This window comes from Pinus tabuliformis, chromosome 6, assembly GCF_031772625.1.
Source record: "Pinus tabuliformis cultivar Carrire ecotype Pingquan chromosome 6, CPIR1, whole genome shotgun sequence".
Lineage (NCBI taxonomy): Eukaryota > Viridiplantae > Streptophyta > Pinopsida > Pinales > Pinaceae > Pinus > Pinus tabuliformis.
The window spans coordinates 854167713-854185539 of record NC_142292.1 but is presented as its reverse complement, the minus strand read 5'-3'; the positions used below and the strand labels follow the sequence as shown (position 1 = coordinate 854185539).

The following is a 17827-nucleotide window of genomic DNA, read 5'->3' as shown; positions in this document are numbered from 1 at the left end:
AGAACATACCTAAAACTAACAGATATGCAACCATGATAAATGTAATCAAAATCCAAAAGACCAAGAATATTTGACGAGGAAATCTCCCAGAAAGATATGAAGGCTCTAATGAAAGTCTGAAAAAGATGGAGACCCTTGACAATGGATATCTTTGGGAGATGTGTCAACATGTATGCAGGATGTTGATACCTACAGGAAGATGTCATGATGAAGAGCCATCTCAGAAGGTACTATTTGACTTAATGTTATGTTTTGATTTCTTGAATAATATCTGGATGAGTTCATGCAGTGCTACTGGAACAAGAGTTGTAAGTACAAGTGCAACTAGCATTCATGTGGTGGATGGAAATTTCTGAAAGCAACATGATGAGGAAGAAGCAGCCATATGACGAAGGTTGCATATATGTATCAAGAAGGCCACTTTCCATGAAGAAAGGAATGACATGATGAACCAAGAAGGAATGTGATGGATGGCTAATGCCCTACAAGGAAGAAGCTCAACTGAATTTCATGACATCAAGGAAAGAAATTGATCAAGCAGCTGAAGGAACCACGAAAAAGAAGCTGTTGATGAAAAGGAGGCTCCCTAGTTAAGAGGGAGCTCTAACAAGTCCCTAATTGAGAGGGAGCTTGGGCAAGTTCCTAGTCAGAGGAAACTTGGGTACATTCCTTTACAAGAATGGGCATATCTTCCCTAGTTAAGAGGGAGAGATAGACACAATATTCTTGTCTTCACTTGGGAAGAAAGAATGGAGGATTGGGTAATCATCTGGCATTCGATGCTCTTTGAAGTTGTGTATGGCATCCAAGATAAGAGTAGGCAAGAGGACTGATATTCTTTGAGGGTTGGGAACCCAAGATAAGAATAGTCCTAGAAGGTCATACTCAGTGAACACTCGGGTGGGTATGTACCTTGAGATACAATCATGAAGTTGTCTATAGTCATTGGTCTCGCCAACATTGTGCTCTTATTTGATGAGAAATAGAGCTGACAGCCAAGGCCTTGATGTGGAAACAATGTTGGTTACTATGATGCTATATAGACGGGTTACCACTCCTATTCTTCTTATGAGAAATTATTTAGATTGAGAATGACCAAGTACCATTATGAATACCTCCCTAGTTAAGAGGGAGTGTTGAAGAAAGTGTAAATAGGTTCAGTCTTCATAATGACATGATCTTTGTAAATGATGAAATAGAATAAATAAAATTATTTTCGTATGCCTTGCTACATGGGTTTCAGGAGCAAGAGGTTTATTTGTTAGTGGCTCCCATTGAGAGCTTTAGGATTTATTAATAAGTCAGAGTCAATGTCATGTATGAAGAAGCTCTTCTTGAGCCTATGTTTAATGTCTTCAAGTCTATAAAAACATGTAAAAGTCCTACAAATGACAAGCACAATCCTCTTCGTCATGTCAGCTTCAAGTAAAGATAAGATCTTCATGTCGCCTTACAATTAAAAGACACACCCCTTCGTTGGATCTAGTTGGCTAATTTATGGAGGACCAACCACTATTTATATGCGGCTATGGTCATCACAGAATTTCGGACAAGCATCTCTGCAACTTTGGATGAGGACAAAATTTCGGATACCTCGACACCTTCATGGGTAATCACAGTGAGTAAGAACAATCTCATGACCTCGCAATCTCGGAGATATTTGCTCTTTGAATAGGTAACACAGAGATGAAGTTCTTCAGCCTCTTCACAGATTACAGTCTCAACCTCCTTGGTGGTTACAATCTCGACATAGGTGTGATGATAAAGATCTCGGTGTAGGGAGAAAATGCAGTCACAGTATTTGTTGTGATGATGATAATCGCAATGATCCAACAGTGACACATTTTGTCTCAGCATGCTTCCTAGACACATTCATGATCTCGGCATAGTAATCTCAGTCATGATCTTGATGAAGATCTCAGTGCAGCTCTCATATGTATGTATACATATCTCAGTATAGAGATCTCGTTGTTACAAAGAAGGAACAACAATGGTCTCAGTGAAGGAGCAGCGATGATCTTAATGAAGGTGCAGTAGTGATGGCTTCAATGTGGCAGTGATGATGATGAACCCAACAGTGACAGAGAAGAGGATTGGTGTCTTGGTCTTGGAGTGGCATAATAGGTCAAGGGTCATGGTCTTGGTATTCGTCAATTAGAATCTCTATAAGAAGAATTTTGTGCAGGTTTTCCTCTCAAAGAGTGAGAGGTTTTGGCCCCAGCAGAAAGCCAACATCTTGTGTTCTTGTCTCTTTTGTTTTCGTATCTATTTGATGAACTAAGAAGACATACTCTAATAACATCAAGAGAAGATTGTGCTAATAAGGAAAAGTTAAAAATGCCTCCCAAATAGTTATCATGACTAGAAGAATCTTATTAACCTTGATTGCCCTAGATTCTTCAACAACATAGGGCACCATGGTGATGATGTCTTGGTTTGGAGGTGCTTTAGAGGCATTCCCAAGAACATAGAGCTACTTTTTCAAATATGGAGCACTAATTAGCCTATTTAACACTTCTGCCATTTTGAGCTCCTTTGGAGGATGATGTCATAGTGGAGGAGGCTTTTCTCCCACACGTGTGGGCTCTTTGGGCATTATTTTTATATTTTTGAGACAAGAGGTTAGCTTGTAACCTCACATTTGTTGAACACTCAAACTAAACTTCTAATTAGGGCCTTTACTTGTATTTTTATAAAAAAATAAGGGTTCTAAGCCTCATGTCAATAGAAGCTCCCTTTATTTCATTTCATCATCCCACATTTTATCACTCTTCTCTACAAAAGAGTGTGAATTAGTCCTTTTTCACTACTTGGACAAGAAGATACTTTTCAATTGTGCGAATTTCTTGTGCAGATGGTATTTTGCATGGAGAAGTTTTGTTGGGATTGAAAGAAGTGTTTCTTGAAAGAAGTTTCATGCTTCGTCTTCCATATTTTGCATATTGTATGTGTGAAGTAGGGTTTCTATTTATGCCATGACTAAATGCTAAATCTATATTGAAATATTGCTCCATTATTGCATACGAAATTGTTCTCCTTAAAGCTTATAAGGAAACTCTAATTTGTGCATTCCTTATATTCAATTTCTCCCGTCACAAGGAAAATAGTTAGGGTTTTAAAATTGGATGCCCTAGCCATCGCCCCTACTCCATCAGGACCTTTCGAAGGAATTTCAACCTTAAAAGACTCCATTAAGGCCATTTAGGATAAGGTATTAATCCTTATGGTGTTGATCATCCACAAAATGTATAAAATTTCCTCTTCGTTTGCTTTTTCCTAGGCATCTAGGGTTAGCCAATAGGGTTTTAAGGCAGATTTATGCATAGAAAGAGAATATGTGTTGTATGTTTGTGGCTCATAAATTACGAATTGCATCAATAACTTACATTAAAGTAAAATTTAGCATTGTGCATGGTTAAATCCTTCCTTATTAGGACTCGCGTCATTCCAATTTGTTGTCTATGGATACTTTTCAGCCATAAAATTCTATTTCCCAACCCTAATCCCATTGTCTATTGGAAGGCCGTCATTTCTTTTTGTTGATTATCCTTGAAAGGCTTTTTGTTTAGCTGTTATATGACATTTTGCACCCTATCGCTACAAATCAATCAAACCCTAACTTATAATAGATGTATCTTTGGTCTAGGTGTAGAGTACTTGAACCCTAGCATAGAACATCTAAGCCTTTCATGGCTTTGACGATACTTTATCCCGTTTAATATGTTAGTTTTTGTAGCATCGGAGGTGTTCTAGTCTCGAAACTTTATGGAGAGGCTAAAACAAAGGAGTTCTCCATAAGCCAGAAACCATTTCTGGAAATTCCACCTAGAAGTGTCTCAATTAGATTATTAGCCTATTTTTAAATGTTTCCTAAGTCTAAACTTAGGAAAACTGGCTAATTAATAAGAATTAATTGAGATAAGTTGTGAATTATCTAGAAACTCACACAGATCGATAGGGAAATAATCTTAGCCATCGATTAAGGTTTAATCTTGGTCGTTGGAGTCCCAACCAAAGACTATAAAAAGAAGTCGATGGGTAGATGGAGAACGCACACTTGAGATCGATTTCCTTGGAGAGTTCAATTTGCCAGAGGAAGTAGCAGGAAGAGTTTGAGCCAGAGAAAGAAGCAGAGACAGAGAAGGGCAGGGATAGTGAGTTTGGTGGAAAGTTTTTCCAGATCCGAAGAGTCAACAGCAGAAGGGTCGTATTTCCGAGTGGAGTTGCGCAGAGGCATCATAGAAGGCTTCAGAGGGAGATCAATTTTGTTTAAGGAGATAGAAATTCAGTTGTTGTTGGTCCAGAAATTTCCCTGGAGGCCAAGCGAATTTCTCCCAAAGGCAGAGTCAGCCAGGTCGTCATTTTATCTTGCAGTTTCAGACTTAGCAAGTTAGGGTTTGCGCAAGCACTCCGGAGAGGCTCACGCAGAGGTCGTACGACTAGCTAGATTTGTTAGTTGTCAAAGCAAGATCATGCATGGCGTTGAGGTATTTTCCTCACAGATATTTCGGCCAAATTATTTTGTTGTTTGGGTTGTCAGTTGGGCATCCATAGATTGTACTCAGAATTTTACTACTACTTAATAATAAAAATCCTCAGTTGTTGCACCTGTTTTCCCAAGTCGGGTTTTTCTGGGCACATTTGTCCAAAAATAGTTGTCAATTTTGTGTGTTTGTGTGTGCTAGAATATTTCTCAGTTTCCAGCGTTATTATTTTCTATAGTTTTATTTGTGAAAGTTGCAGTGTGATTTATTCGATATTTGTCATAGCAAATAAATTGTTAAATAATTAAGAATTAGAAGAATTAATACTAGTTGTTGCAATTGGATTTCAGACTTGAAATTTTCACATGGTATCGGAGCGTGATTGATTAGACAGGGAGACAGAGGAATTCGTTGTTCAGAGGGAGCAGCAGGACGATTTTTCTAGGGGTTGTACAAAGCTTAAGCCAGGTAGATTGAATTGCTTAGGGAAGTTTGATTTTTCAATGTAGGTTGTCAGAAAAACTCAGCTTGCCAGTTGAGTGATTCCAGCAGGCAGAGGGAGCAGCAACAACTTATATTTTCGTTGCACAGATTCCTTGTTTGGGCGCAAAGGGCAGCATTTTGCAGAAGCAGAATCAACGTCGGGTGGAAGGGAAATAGCAAACACTGAGGGAAATTTCCCTCAGGGTATTTCGAGTTTTAGAAATCCAATTTTCCAGTTGTAGAATGGTAGTAACTATTAGCAGATTTTTTCACTCCAGAAGGGAGTCCGTGTACAGATCTAGCAGCCGAGGAGAGGGGAAGAGGGAGATTTTCGAGGCGATTTAGAGATGGCCACAGCAGGGCTTAGAGAACAAGATAGATTAGAGGGAGGCTCCAACTATGTCATCTAGAAGGCTAGGATGTCTTTCCTTCTAGATGAATTTAGCTTGAAAGCCTATGTGGACAATGTCATAGTGGTACCCCAGGATGCAGATCACCTGAAGGAGTACAGAAAGGAAATGGGGAAGGCAAAGCGGATGATCTTGGATGGAGCCCGAGATCATATAGTCTCACATATATCTAGCAAGAACACTGCCAAGGAAATGTGGGATGCTCTCTCCCAGCTATATCAGAGTTCTTCCGAGCAGCAAAAGATGTTTCTCCAGGAGAAGCTAAGAAGCATCAAGATGCAAAAGGGTGAAGGCATAGATCCCTTCCTCATCAAGATTCAGGAGGTCCGTGATCAGCTTTCCATAGTTGGAGAGGCACCTCAACTGACAAAGCTTGTATGGTTGGCACTGAACAATGTCTCAAAAGAGTGGCAAGTGTTTGTCCAAAGTATCTTGGGCAGAGACACATTTCCTAGATGGGACAAGATGTGGTCCGACCTACAACAGGAGGAATTGAGGCGGGCTCTAGTAAAGAGCACCATCAGTGGAAGCAGCAGCAAGGTCGTGAAGGGTGAGAAGGAAGAGGAGAATGTGGCCCTAGCATCAAAGGGTCCCAGTCAGGGACAGGGGGAGAAGAAGAAGAAGAAGGACCTATCTAAGGTCAAGTGCTTCAGATGTGGTGATTTCGGTAGCTACAGTACCTGGTGTCCTCTCAGGAAGAACGACAAGCAAGAGAAGCAGTACCAGGCAGTAGCGTCCGCAGAGATAAATAAATTGTCCTCCAAACTGGAGGAAGATTTCACCATGATAGCAATTATACCTCTAGGAGTGAGGTGGGGCGATATGGAGTTATAGTCCCAAAGTAGCGCAGAGGTTGGGCAAGGTCCATTGAGGTGTCCTTCTCATGGATCATTACCTTGCTACAAGGGCCCACAATATTCAGTAGTAGGATGGATTAGTTTCTGTGACATAGTCAGATTCCAAAGTGACAGTTGCAGACTAGTGGCAATCAGGTGTTGAGTAGCACAGAGCGGTGTTGACAACAAAGCAAGAGGCCCAGTAGCAGAGGCAGCAACAACGCAGATTCTTTAGTGGACAGTGCAGAAAGCTATAGCAGTCAGATGGGGGGACGAATGCAGCACAGAGACACAGTTGATTGAGTATCTCGGGTGCTTCTCAGTTGTAGTAGTTGCATTAGCAGCAACAACATATGAGACGGAGTTGCGGTGCATATGTAGGGTTGGCAACAGTATATCAGTGTCAACAGTAGCACAGATGCATTATCAGAGTGGGTTGTGGCAGGCAGTGTTAGTGTCAAGACATCAGCAACATGACAGAGGACGATACAAAGACGGGGTGTTGTAGTAGTAGTGCAACACTAGAACACTTTCCTCGCTAAGAGGGAGTGTTAGATTTTGTAGCATCGGAGGTGTTCTAGTTTCGAAACTTTTGTGGAGAGGCTAAAACACAGCAATTCTCCATAACCCAGAAATCATCTTTAGGAACTCCACCTAGAAGTGTCTCAATTAGATTATTAGCCTATTGTTAAATGCTTCCTAAATCTAAACTTAGGAAAACTGGTTAATTAATCATAATTAATTAAGATAAGGTGTGAATAATCTAGAAACTCACGAATCGACAGGGAAATAATCTTAGGCATCAATTAAGGTTTAACCTTGGTCATGTGAAAATTTCTGAATCGAACAAATCAGAAATCCTACTGCAGTAAACTAATTTGCATTACCTACTTATGTTCTTCATTTAACAAGTTATTTTAAAAAATATTCAGAAAGTATTAATGTAAATACATAGCAGCCTACATCGATATACAAATCAAGTATTGAAAAATAAATGAGACACTCATGCAAAGGACACACTTATTTTTGGACTAAACATCCCCGAAAAAACCTAATGCGGGAAAACTGGTGTAGCAGCTCTGAGGGTTTTCTATTATTAAGAAGAAGTTTTGAATACAAATGTTGGTTACCCTCCCGGCAAACTAGTGACAGAGAAATACAATGGCGGAGAACCTGAGTGAGTTTTACCTCACTTCACCCAGTAGAATCCGACAGCAAAACTGGCTGGCCCTGTCTACAACTTCGCTGCCCCTTCGCAGTAACTGTGTGGGCCTACGTGGAGCTCTCCGAGGCTCTACATCAGCTTTGCGTCATCACTTTTTCCCACTGCGTCAGCTTTCCAGGTTGTTCCGGCAGCTCCCTGGTTTTCTGCGTGGAAGTTAGTTCTTCCTCTGTGCTAGCCCTCCTGGCTCTGCATCAAGGTTGCGTGGGCCCAGACTAGCCCAACATCAGCTCTCCCGGCTACAATGCTACTCCACAAGCTTCTCTTTGCCTCTTTGTCTGTATTCCTGAACTATCACTGCCCCTCAGTTGCAAGATCTCCCCAATCGATTTCCCTCCCGATAACTTCTCACCTCAAAAAATCGATTTCCTCAATCTCTCTGTGTCCTCTCCAACTGACCCCAAGCCTTCCTTTATAGTTTTCCTGTTGAGAAATCAACAACCAAGATTAAGTCTCCAATCAAATACTAAGATTAAATTAGACTTGATCCTCATCTCTTAGAAGCTTCTCACCCATATTTTCATTAAAATTTAATACTCATTAATATTTTAATTTTCCTAAGTTTAGACTTAGGAACCCCATTAAAAATATTAATTATTTTAATAAAATACAATCCGGGTGGAATTTCACCAAACAATTTATGGGTCTTGGAGATCTCATGTGTTCTAGCCCCTCCACAAAATTCAAATCTAGACATCCGATGCTACCCAAAATCAACACTCCCTCTTAGCGAGGAATGTGATCTAACAATACTTCCCAGCAGAAGTATCACACTGATCCATGACATCAGTCCTCTGAACTGTTGAAGCTCAGCCTGTTGCCCCTCATCCACTGCACTGCTGCAACCTGCACTGTTGCCCATGACACTGCCACTATCACTATTGCATGTGTACTGCAACTCCCTCTCAATATATTGCATCATGATGCCCATAGCACTACCACTGCTAATTGTTGCACTGCAACTCAGTCGCTGAGAAGTAAGCAACTAAAAGTCTCACCCAAAAGTTGACATGTTGGTCAGTCTGGATGCCCCGTGATGTTGAAGCTACCTCTGTTGCTAATTTGTGTTGACCCTCTGATGCTACTGCATTGTTGTTGTATCTACTCTGTGCCTCCCTCACTATTGCAACACTCCACTGCGCTGCTTCAGACTTTGGCACTCTAGCTCTGCCACTGTCGCTCCATCATCCCTCACACCAACTAACCCCCATCATTCTACTACTGTCATTAAGGGCTCCCGTAGTCGTATGTGATCCAAGAGTTTGGGCACCTCGAGGATCCTGCACCTCTACTGTAGTCCTCCCGACTGCAGCTCACTATCACCCCACCTCTTCTCTAGAGGTGCATGAGCACTCATGGAGCAATCATCATCATCGCCCTCTTTGTCAGCTTCGGCTGGAACAGCCTTTGAGTCAGACTTCTCTTCTTTGTCGTTCTTCCTAGGGCACTGCATGGCAAAATGTCCCATTTCTCTGCATCTGAAGCATCTGACTTTGGTTATGTCTTTCTTTTTCCTCTTTTGTTGCCCTTGTTGTCTCGTTGATGCGAGAGTTATATCCTCCTCTTCCTCCTTCTTGGCTCTGATCCCTTTGTCGCTGCTTCCTGCCTTGGTCAACTGATCTCTTCCTATCGAAGCACTGCCAACATCTCCTCCCAACTAGGGAGAGAAGCCCTGCCCAAGATGCTCTAGACAAAGGTTTCCCAGTCTTCAGTGACTGCATTCAGGGTCCTGACCATGAATTGAGGATTTAGTGTAGACCCTACGGAAGTTAGCTGGTCTCAGATCCCTTGCAACATGAGAAGGAAGGGATTGATTTCTTCTCCCTTCTACATCTGAAACTGTCTCAGCTAACTCTCAAGCAAAATCTTCCATTGAACAAAAGTTCCCTCATATAAAGTGGTCAAGGCCTCCCACATTTCCCTTGCTATGTCCTTCTCAACAATATGTGGGATCACATGATCCTTGACCCCGTCCAAGATCATGCACTTAGCTTTTGCCTGAGCCTCCTTGTACTTCTTGAGAGGATCAGCATCAACCAGAATAGCAACTGTCTTCAAGGCATAATCCTTGATGTGATTTTTGTCCAAAACTACCAGGATCCTGGCCTTCCAGATGAGAAAGTTGGATGCTCCATCAAACCTGTCCTGATCTCTTAGTCCATTGACTGCCATATCTGCTCAAATGAATGTCAAACTGGTTCTCTTCTCCCTCTCTCGTTGCTGCCCTAGCAAAACTCAGATCTGGATTTCTTTGGCGCTAGAAACTTCTAAGGAACAACCTCCCTGAGTTTCGATTTCCTTCACGAAAATCCTTCTGCCAACCAATATCGAACCACCCCTCTGATCTCTCTTTGTTGCTACTCAACACTAAATCTATATTTCTTGGACAAAAACCTTTTGAGGAACTGATTCCCTCTACTTTGCTTCTGCCCCACTAGGTATTGTTCTGCACCAACAAAATCAACACCCCACCAGCAACTCCAGATGAAATCTGCGCTGCACCTATAGCCCCGGCAACCGGAAAAAACGAGACTCAACGAGCCCTCTGCAACAACAGCGTCACCCAATCAGGCTGATGCAGGCTCTACGTGAACCTCCCTTGGTGACTGCGTCACCCCTCCTTTGCTCTCTCGGCCAGAAACTACACTGTCTCTCAGGACAACTGTCTTCAACACAGATTTTCCTCTGTCCTTCCACCAATGGCTTCTGTCCTCCTTGATCTACAATCGCTCTGATACCATGTGAAAATTTCTAAATCGAACAAATCAGAAATTCTACTGCAGTAAACTGATTTCATTACCTACTTGTGTTATTCATTTAACAAATTATTTTCAGAAATATTCAGAAAATATTAATGTAAATACACTACAGCCTAAACCAATATACTGTGAAAATTTCTGAATCTTTACAAACAAAAATCCTACTGAAATCACTGGTTTAGCATCTCCTACTTGTTATTTCATTCAACAAGTTATTTAATTTATAAACGGTGATGAAAAACACAACTGCAGATTACACTAACATACAGATCATAAACTGAAACAATATATGAGACAAACACACAAGGGGCACCGTTATTTTCGGAAAACACGTCCTCGGAAAAACCCAATGCGGGAAAACCGGTGCAGCAAGTAGCATGTTTGTATTATTAAGCAAACAAAATCTTAATACAACAGGTTGCCTCTCACACTGGCTAACATTTCAGAGAAATCTCGGCAGCAAGAAATACATACGATGGTTTACCTTGTTCTCCAAGTCACAACTGATCCACTGAGTGGCTTGACTCCAGCAAACAATGTGAAATCCCAGCGCAATCACTGCTTTGGCCAACGTCTTGCCTCTAGGAGACTACGTCACCCCTTCTACTAGATCGATTTGTTGGAGGAAGATTGTTGTTCAACTCTCCCGGCTCAGAAACTTGCTTCTCCAGCAAAATCTCGAACTTCTGACGAATATCCTACACTGCCACTACAAGGGACCCTCTTGGCCTGCGTGAGCCCCTTCTTGGGTTGCATAGGCCTCTGCGCTGCTTCTCTGATGCTACTGTTGCCTTTGCCTGGTACTCTTTGGCTCGGAACTCCTTTCCGATCCAAATCTTTGCTTTTGCCCCTCACTGCAACTCAGATCACTGGTTCGATCTTCTCAGCAAACCACGCCCTAGAAAAATTGAATTGATTTGATCAACTTGGTGTATCTCCAACTGACCCTCAAGCCTCCTCTTATACTTTTCCTGTTGATGAATCAAAGGCCGAGATTAAGTCCCTAATCAATGGCTAAGATTAAAACATACTTGATCCTTACCTCTTAGAACCTTCTCACCCATATTTTTATTAATACCCATTAATATTTTTATTTTCCTAAGTTTAGACTTAGGAACCCCATTAAAAATATTAATTATTTTAATAACTCACAATCTAGGTGGAATTTCTCCAAACGATTTCTGGGTCTTGGAGATCTCATGTATTCTAGCCCCTCCACAAAATTTTGGAGCTATATCACATCCGATGCTACCCAAAATCAACACTCCCTCTTAGCGAGGAATGTGCTCTAGCAATACTTCCCAATAGAAGCATCACACTGATCCATGGCATCGGTCCTCTGTGTTGTTGATGCTTGGCCTGCTACCCTTCATCCACTGCACTGCTGCAACCTGTACTGCTGCCCATGACACTGCCACTGCCACTGCTGCATCTATACTACAGCTCCCTCTCAATATGCTACATCATGCTGCCCATAGCAATGCCACTGCTAACAGATGCCCTGCAACTCAGTTACTAAGAAGTACGCAACTGAAAAGCCACCCAAGACTGACATACTGATCAGTCTGGATACCCCGTGATGCTGAAGCTACCTCTGTTGCTAATCTGTGCCAACCCTCTGATGCTACTGCGTTGTTGTTGTATCTGCTCTGTGCCTCTTGCACTGCTCAACACTCTACTACGCTGCTTCAAACTTTGGCACTCTAGCTCTGCCACTATCGCTCCATCATCGTCCTCATTAGCTTTTGCTAGAGCAGCCTTTGAGTCAGACTTCTCTTCCTTGCCCTTCTTCTGAGGGCACTGAGTGGCGAAATGTCCCAGTTCCCCACATTTGAAGCATCTGACCTTGGTTATGTCTTTCTTTTTCCTCTTCTGCTGCCCTGGTTATCCCACTGATGTTAGAGTTGCATCCTCCTCTTCCTCCTTCTTGACTCAAACTCCTTTGCCACTACTTCCTGCCTTGGTTAACCACTTGATCTCTTCCCATTGAAGAGCTGCCCACATCTCCTCCCAACAGGAGAGAGAAACCCTGCCCAAGATGCTCTGGACAAAGGTCTCCCAGTCTTCAGTAACTGCATTTAGGGCATTGCCGACCATGAACTCAGGATCTGGTGTGGACCCCACGGAAGTCAACTGGTCTCGAATCCCTTGCAACTTGAGAAGGAAGGGATCGATTTATTCTTCCTTTTGCATTTGATACTGTCTTAGCTGGTTCTCAAGCAACATCTTCTGTTGGACGGAAGTTCCCTCATACAAGGTGGTCAAGGCCTCCCACATCTCCCTTGCTATTTCCTTTTTAGCAATATGTGGGACCACATGATCCTTGACCCCATCCAAGATCATGCACGTCGCCTTTGCTTGAGCATCCTCATATTTCTTGAGAGGATCAGCATCGACCGGTACAGCCAACACTTTCAAGGCATAATCCTTGATGTGATTCTTGGCCAAGACTGCTAGGATCCTAGCCTTCCAGATGACAAAGTTGGATGCTCCATCCAATCTGTCCTGATCCCTCAGTCCATTAAGTGCCATCTCTGCTCAAATGAGTGTCGAACAAGTTCTCTTCTCCCTCTTTCACTCATGCCCAGCAAAACTCGGATCTGGATTTCTTTGGCACTAGAAACCCTCTAAGGAACAAATTCCTTCTAGACTCCCTTTGAGTCCCGATTTCCTTCATAGAAATACTTCCACCAAACAATGTCGAATCACTCCTCACCAATCCTCCTTTGCTACTACTCAAGAACCCAGACCTAGATTTTTTTGGCAAGAAATATGTTAAGGCAGTGACTCCCTCTACCTTGGTTCAGTCTCCTCAGGCACTGTTTTGCACCAACAGCTACAACGTCCCACCAACACCTCAGATCTTATCTGCACTGCTCCTTTTACCCCAGCAACTGAAGAATCTGAGCTCCTCGGGCTTTGCGCAATCACTGCGTGAGCTAGATCAGCTCCTCCTGGCCACTGTTTCGCTCCTTCCTGGTCTAGAAAGACAGCGTGGCTCTACATGAGCCTGATCTGCCCCTCTGCTTCTGCGCTGGCCTAGATGGCTGACACAGCTACTGTGTGGGCTCCTCCCAGCTACTGTGTCACCCTCACCTGACTCAGAATGTTGATGCAGGCACTGTGTGAGCCTCTGCGTCACCTCTTCTACACTGCGTCACTCTCCCTCTACGTCTCTGGCTCTGGAACAGCGCTGTCACTCGGGACAGCTACCTCTCTACAGCAGATTTGCTGGATCTCCCGACTAATGGCTTCAGTATCCTATGATCTGTAATGCTCTGATACCATGTGAAAATTTCTGAATCTTTACAAACAGAAATCCTACTGCAGTCATTGGTTTAGCATCTCCTACTTGTTATTTCATTCAACAAGTTATTTAATTTATAAACAGTGATGAAAAACACAACTGCAGGTGATACTGACATATAGATCATAAACTAAAACAATATATGAGACAAACACACAAGGGACACCGTTATTTTAGACAGCACGTCCCCAGAAAAGCCCAATGCGGGAAAACCAGTGCAACAGATAGAGGATTTGTATTATCAAGCAAGGAGAATCTGAGTACAACAGGTTGCTTCTCACAACGGCTAACCTTTCAGAGAAATCTCGGCAGCAAGAAATACATACGAGGGTTTACCTCTTACTCCAAGTCACAATTGATCCATTGAGTGGCCTGACTCCCGCAAACACTACGAGATCCCAGTGCAATCACTGCTTGGGCCCACGTCTTGCCTCTAGGAGACTGCATCACCCCTTCTACTGGATTGATTTGTTGGAGGAAGATTGTTGTTCAGCCCTCCCGGCTCAGAACCTCGCTTCTCCAGCAAAATCTCAAACTTCTGACAAATATCCTGCACTACCACTGCAAGAGACCCTCTTGGCCTGCGTGAGCCTATTCTTGGGCTGCGTAGGCCTCTACACTGCCTCTCTGATGCTACTATTGCCTCCCTGCTCAGTACTCTTTGTCTCATAACTCCTTTCCAATCGAAATCTCTGCTTTTCCCCTCTCACTGCAACTCAAATCACTGGTTCGATTTTCTCAGCAAACCATGCCCCAAAAAAATCAAACTCATTTGATCAACTTGGTGTATCTCCAACTGACCCTCAAGCCTCCTCTTATACTTTTCCTGTTGATGAATCAACGGCCGAGATTAAGTCCCAAATCAACGGCTAAGATTAAAACAGACTTGATCCTCGCCTCTTAGAAGCTTCTCACCAATATTTTTATTAATACAAATTAATATTTTTATTTTCCTAAGTTTAGACTTAGGAACCCAATTAAAAATATTAATTATTTTAATAACTCACAATCCATGTGGAATTTCTCCAAACGATTTTTGGGTCTTAGAGATCTCATGTATTCTAGCCCCTCCACAAAATTTCGGAGCTAGAGCGCATCCAATGCTACCCAAAATCAACATATACAGATCAAGTACTGAAAAATAAATGAGACACCCATGCAAAGGACACACTTATTTTTGGACTAAATGTCTCCAGAAAAACCCAATGCGGAAAAACTAGTGCAGCAGCTCCGAGGGTTTTCTATTATTAAGCAGAAGTTCTTAATACAAATGCTCGTTACTCTCCCGGCAAACCAATGACAGAGAAATACAATGGCAGAGAACCTGAGTGAGTTTTACCTCACTTCACCCAGTAGAATTCGGTAGCAGAACTGGCTGGCCCCAGCTACAACTTCGTTGCCCCTTCGCAGTAATTGCATGGGCCTATGTGGAGCTCTTTGAGGCTCTGCGTCAGCACTTCTTCCCACTACATCAACTTTCCCGATTGTTCCGGCAGCTCCCCGGCTTTCTGTGTGGAAGGTAGTGCTTCCTCTGCGCTGGCCCTCCTGGCTCTGCGTCAAGGTTGCGTGGGCCCAGACTAGCCCAGCGTCAACTCTCTCGACTACTGCATTGCCTCCACAAGCTTCTATTTGCCTCTATGTTTGTATTCCCGAACTATCGCTGCCCCTCAGCTGCAAGATCTCCCCAATCGATTTCCCTCGTAAGAACTTCTCACCTCAAAAAATCGATTTCCTCAATCTCTCTCTTTGTCCTCTCCAACTGACCCCAAGCCTTCCTTTATACTTTTCCTGTTGAGAAATCAACAACCGAGATTAAGTCTCTAATCAACGGCTAAGATAAAATTAGACTTGATCCTCGTCTCTTAGAAGCTTCTCGCCCATATTTTCATTAATACGCAAGGTTTTCACCAGTCTTCCCAAGTTGGATTTTTCCGGGGACATTTGTCGAAAAATAATTGTATCAATTTTTTGTGTGTGCTAGAATATTTTTCAGTTTCCAGCGCTATTATTTTCCACAGTTTTATTTGTGAAGGTTGCAGTGTGATTTAATCGATATTTGTTGTAGCAAATAAATTGTTAAATAATTAACAATTAGAAGAATTAATTCCAGTTGCTAGAACAGAATTTCAAACTTGAAATTTTCACATAATAGACATTTTATCCATCACCTTGAGCCATCTAGTTGAGCTAGGGAAGCCTCCTTGTGGTCAAACAACCACTAAAGAGCAAACAAGGGTTGCTTAAATGACAGTGGCAACCCTCTCTCTTGTTGCAATAAGGTTTGGTCCCACCTAGCGAGGCTTTGCACTAGACCTTGTTGCAATAAGGCCAATAGGTTCTATTAATCCTTTTAAAAAATGGCAATTGATACACTTCCAACATGAACCACATCTTGGGAGGGTTTCCATCCACTAAAGAAGTAAAATGTCTACTTCAGCTTATTCTAATGATATTGAGCCTTGACTACAATAAAGTATTGTACTCATTAATTTGTGTATCTCTATGTTTTCTATATAATATACAAAATTTAATTACACTAAAAAAAAAAAAATCTTAACTAGCATAATAGAGATAATTGGCAACTAGGGCCAAATTCCACCTTGGGATAGCTCATATGATGGAGATGATTATTGCATTGGATTCCTCTTTTCGAGAAGTCCAAATTTGATATAAAGATCATCTCGTTCGGTCAAGCAGAAGTGGAATTTGGAATTTATTCTTTCTCATGCACAAATTGTTAAGGTCGGCCTCACCGTAATGTAGGCTCAATAAGCCCAATATGTGTACTTTCACCCTCATCGAATTGTATAAGTAGGAGTGACCTCTCTCCTCATTTGGACATCACTCACTCATCATTTCTTCTCTCCCCAAATCTAATTGGTTCATACAGCTTGAAGATCAACTCTCTCTCTCTCACACATGTGGATGGAAGGACGAATTTCTGGGTCAGATTGCAGGCTGGATTTCAGAGTTTCAGGACAGCGTTGACCAAAGATTTATTGACCAAGTTTGACTGTGTTTTCAGGGGCAGAATTTCGATCTCTTGAGGCCGCATTTATTGGCACATAAATCAAGGTGCTTGGGACAGTTTGACCAGCGTTGACTTCAGCTTGACTTCCATTTTGACCACATAAAATCACAGAAGATTTTCTCTCTCCTTTGACCAGGTTTGACCAAGTTGTTTTGGGTTGCATTTGACCTCCTCTTCAAGCTGAGTTTGACCAAGGAGGACCGAGCTGCATTGGTGAAGTGTTGTTATTGTTTTCACCAGCATTGACTTTTTGGTTAGAGTTGAAATTGACTGCAGTTGACTACAGAAGTTGACAGGGCTGATTTCACTGTGTATTGGGCAAGTGAATTTGATTTTTGTATTCTCTCTCTCTCTCTCTCTCTTCGCTGAACTATTGAATAATAATAAGAGGATTTGATCAAAGGGTTTTCCCCACATTGGGGTTTTTCCCTAGCATCTGCCAAATCTAGTGTCCTCTTGTCTTGTTTTGGCTTGTTTTCTGCATATGTTTTTATGTTCTATCTGCATTCACTATCAATGTGATTAAGTTAATGTGATTTCTACTGGATATAATTGTAATTGTCATTGGGTTGATAAAGGAACATTGAAGTAAATTGTGTTCAAACTTCAGCATAGAACATACCATTGTTATCTAAAATTAACAGGTTAACCCTCTAATTTCATTTAAACAACTATTTCAATTTGAAAGTACATATTTCCAACATATATTAAAAACTACGTGACAAAAAATTCATACTTTTAAATATAGAAATGATTCTATAAGTACCTCTGAAATCTGATTGCTTAAATGCTTTCCTTCATATAAATTTTTTGGGCATTGTGAAGCCAAATCTTCAGATATAAATCCAGTGCCATTAGTATGTATTAGAAGCTCTCCATTCAAGTCATAAACGTCCATTTTATTCTCATCCTGTTCAATTGCAGAAAATATTTACATTGATACTGTTGACTAATTTTAGGAAGAGACATACACGAAAACCGAGAGACAGACACACAGAGAAGCATTGGTTCCAGTAGAAGTTTACATCAAATCAACCAGCCTAACAACTACAATCTGCAGGTAAAAGAAATTAGTTACATCAAGCTAGTGCATACCAAACATGGTATATCTGCCACACGCTTAAAATTTACATATGAGATATCACCTCCAAAGGGAATGGTTTTTGAAAGAATCAATGTAAACCTGCGAATTCAATGAACTTCAAAATTACAACCTGCAAACTACACCAACTTCAAAATTACATTACAAAACCAATTCTACCAGACTATAGGAATAGATATCAAGCACTCCATTC

The 17827-nt window shown here is 41.8% G+C and overlaps 1 protein-coding gene across 1 annotated transcript in view; it reads right to left on the bottom strand.

Moving 5' to 3' along the window:
• LOC149261573 (putative RNA-dependent RNA polymerase 5) overlaps window positions 1–17827 on the bottom strand; it is a 547055-nt gene that overhangs the window by 354253 nt on the left and 174975 nt on the right. Inside the window, exons 6-7 of the mRNA XM_089369746.1 lie at window positions 17628–17715; window positions 17299–17442 (exon numbers count right to left, since the gene is read on the bottom strand). Of these exons, the coding sequence (XP_089225872.1) occupies window positions 17299–17442; window positions 17628–17715 (232 nt within the window). The remainder of the gene's footprint in view (window positions 1–17298; window positions 17443–17627; window positions 17716–17827) is intronic.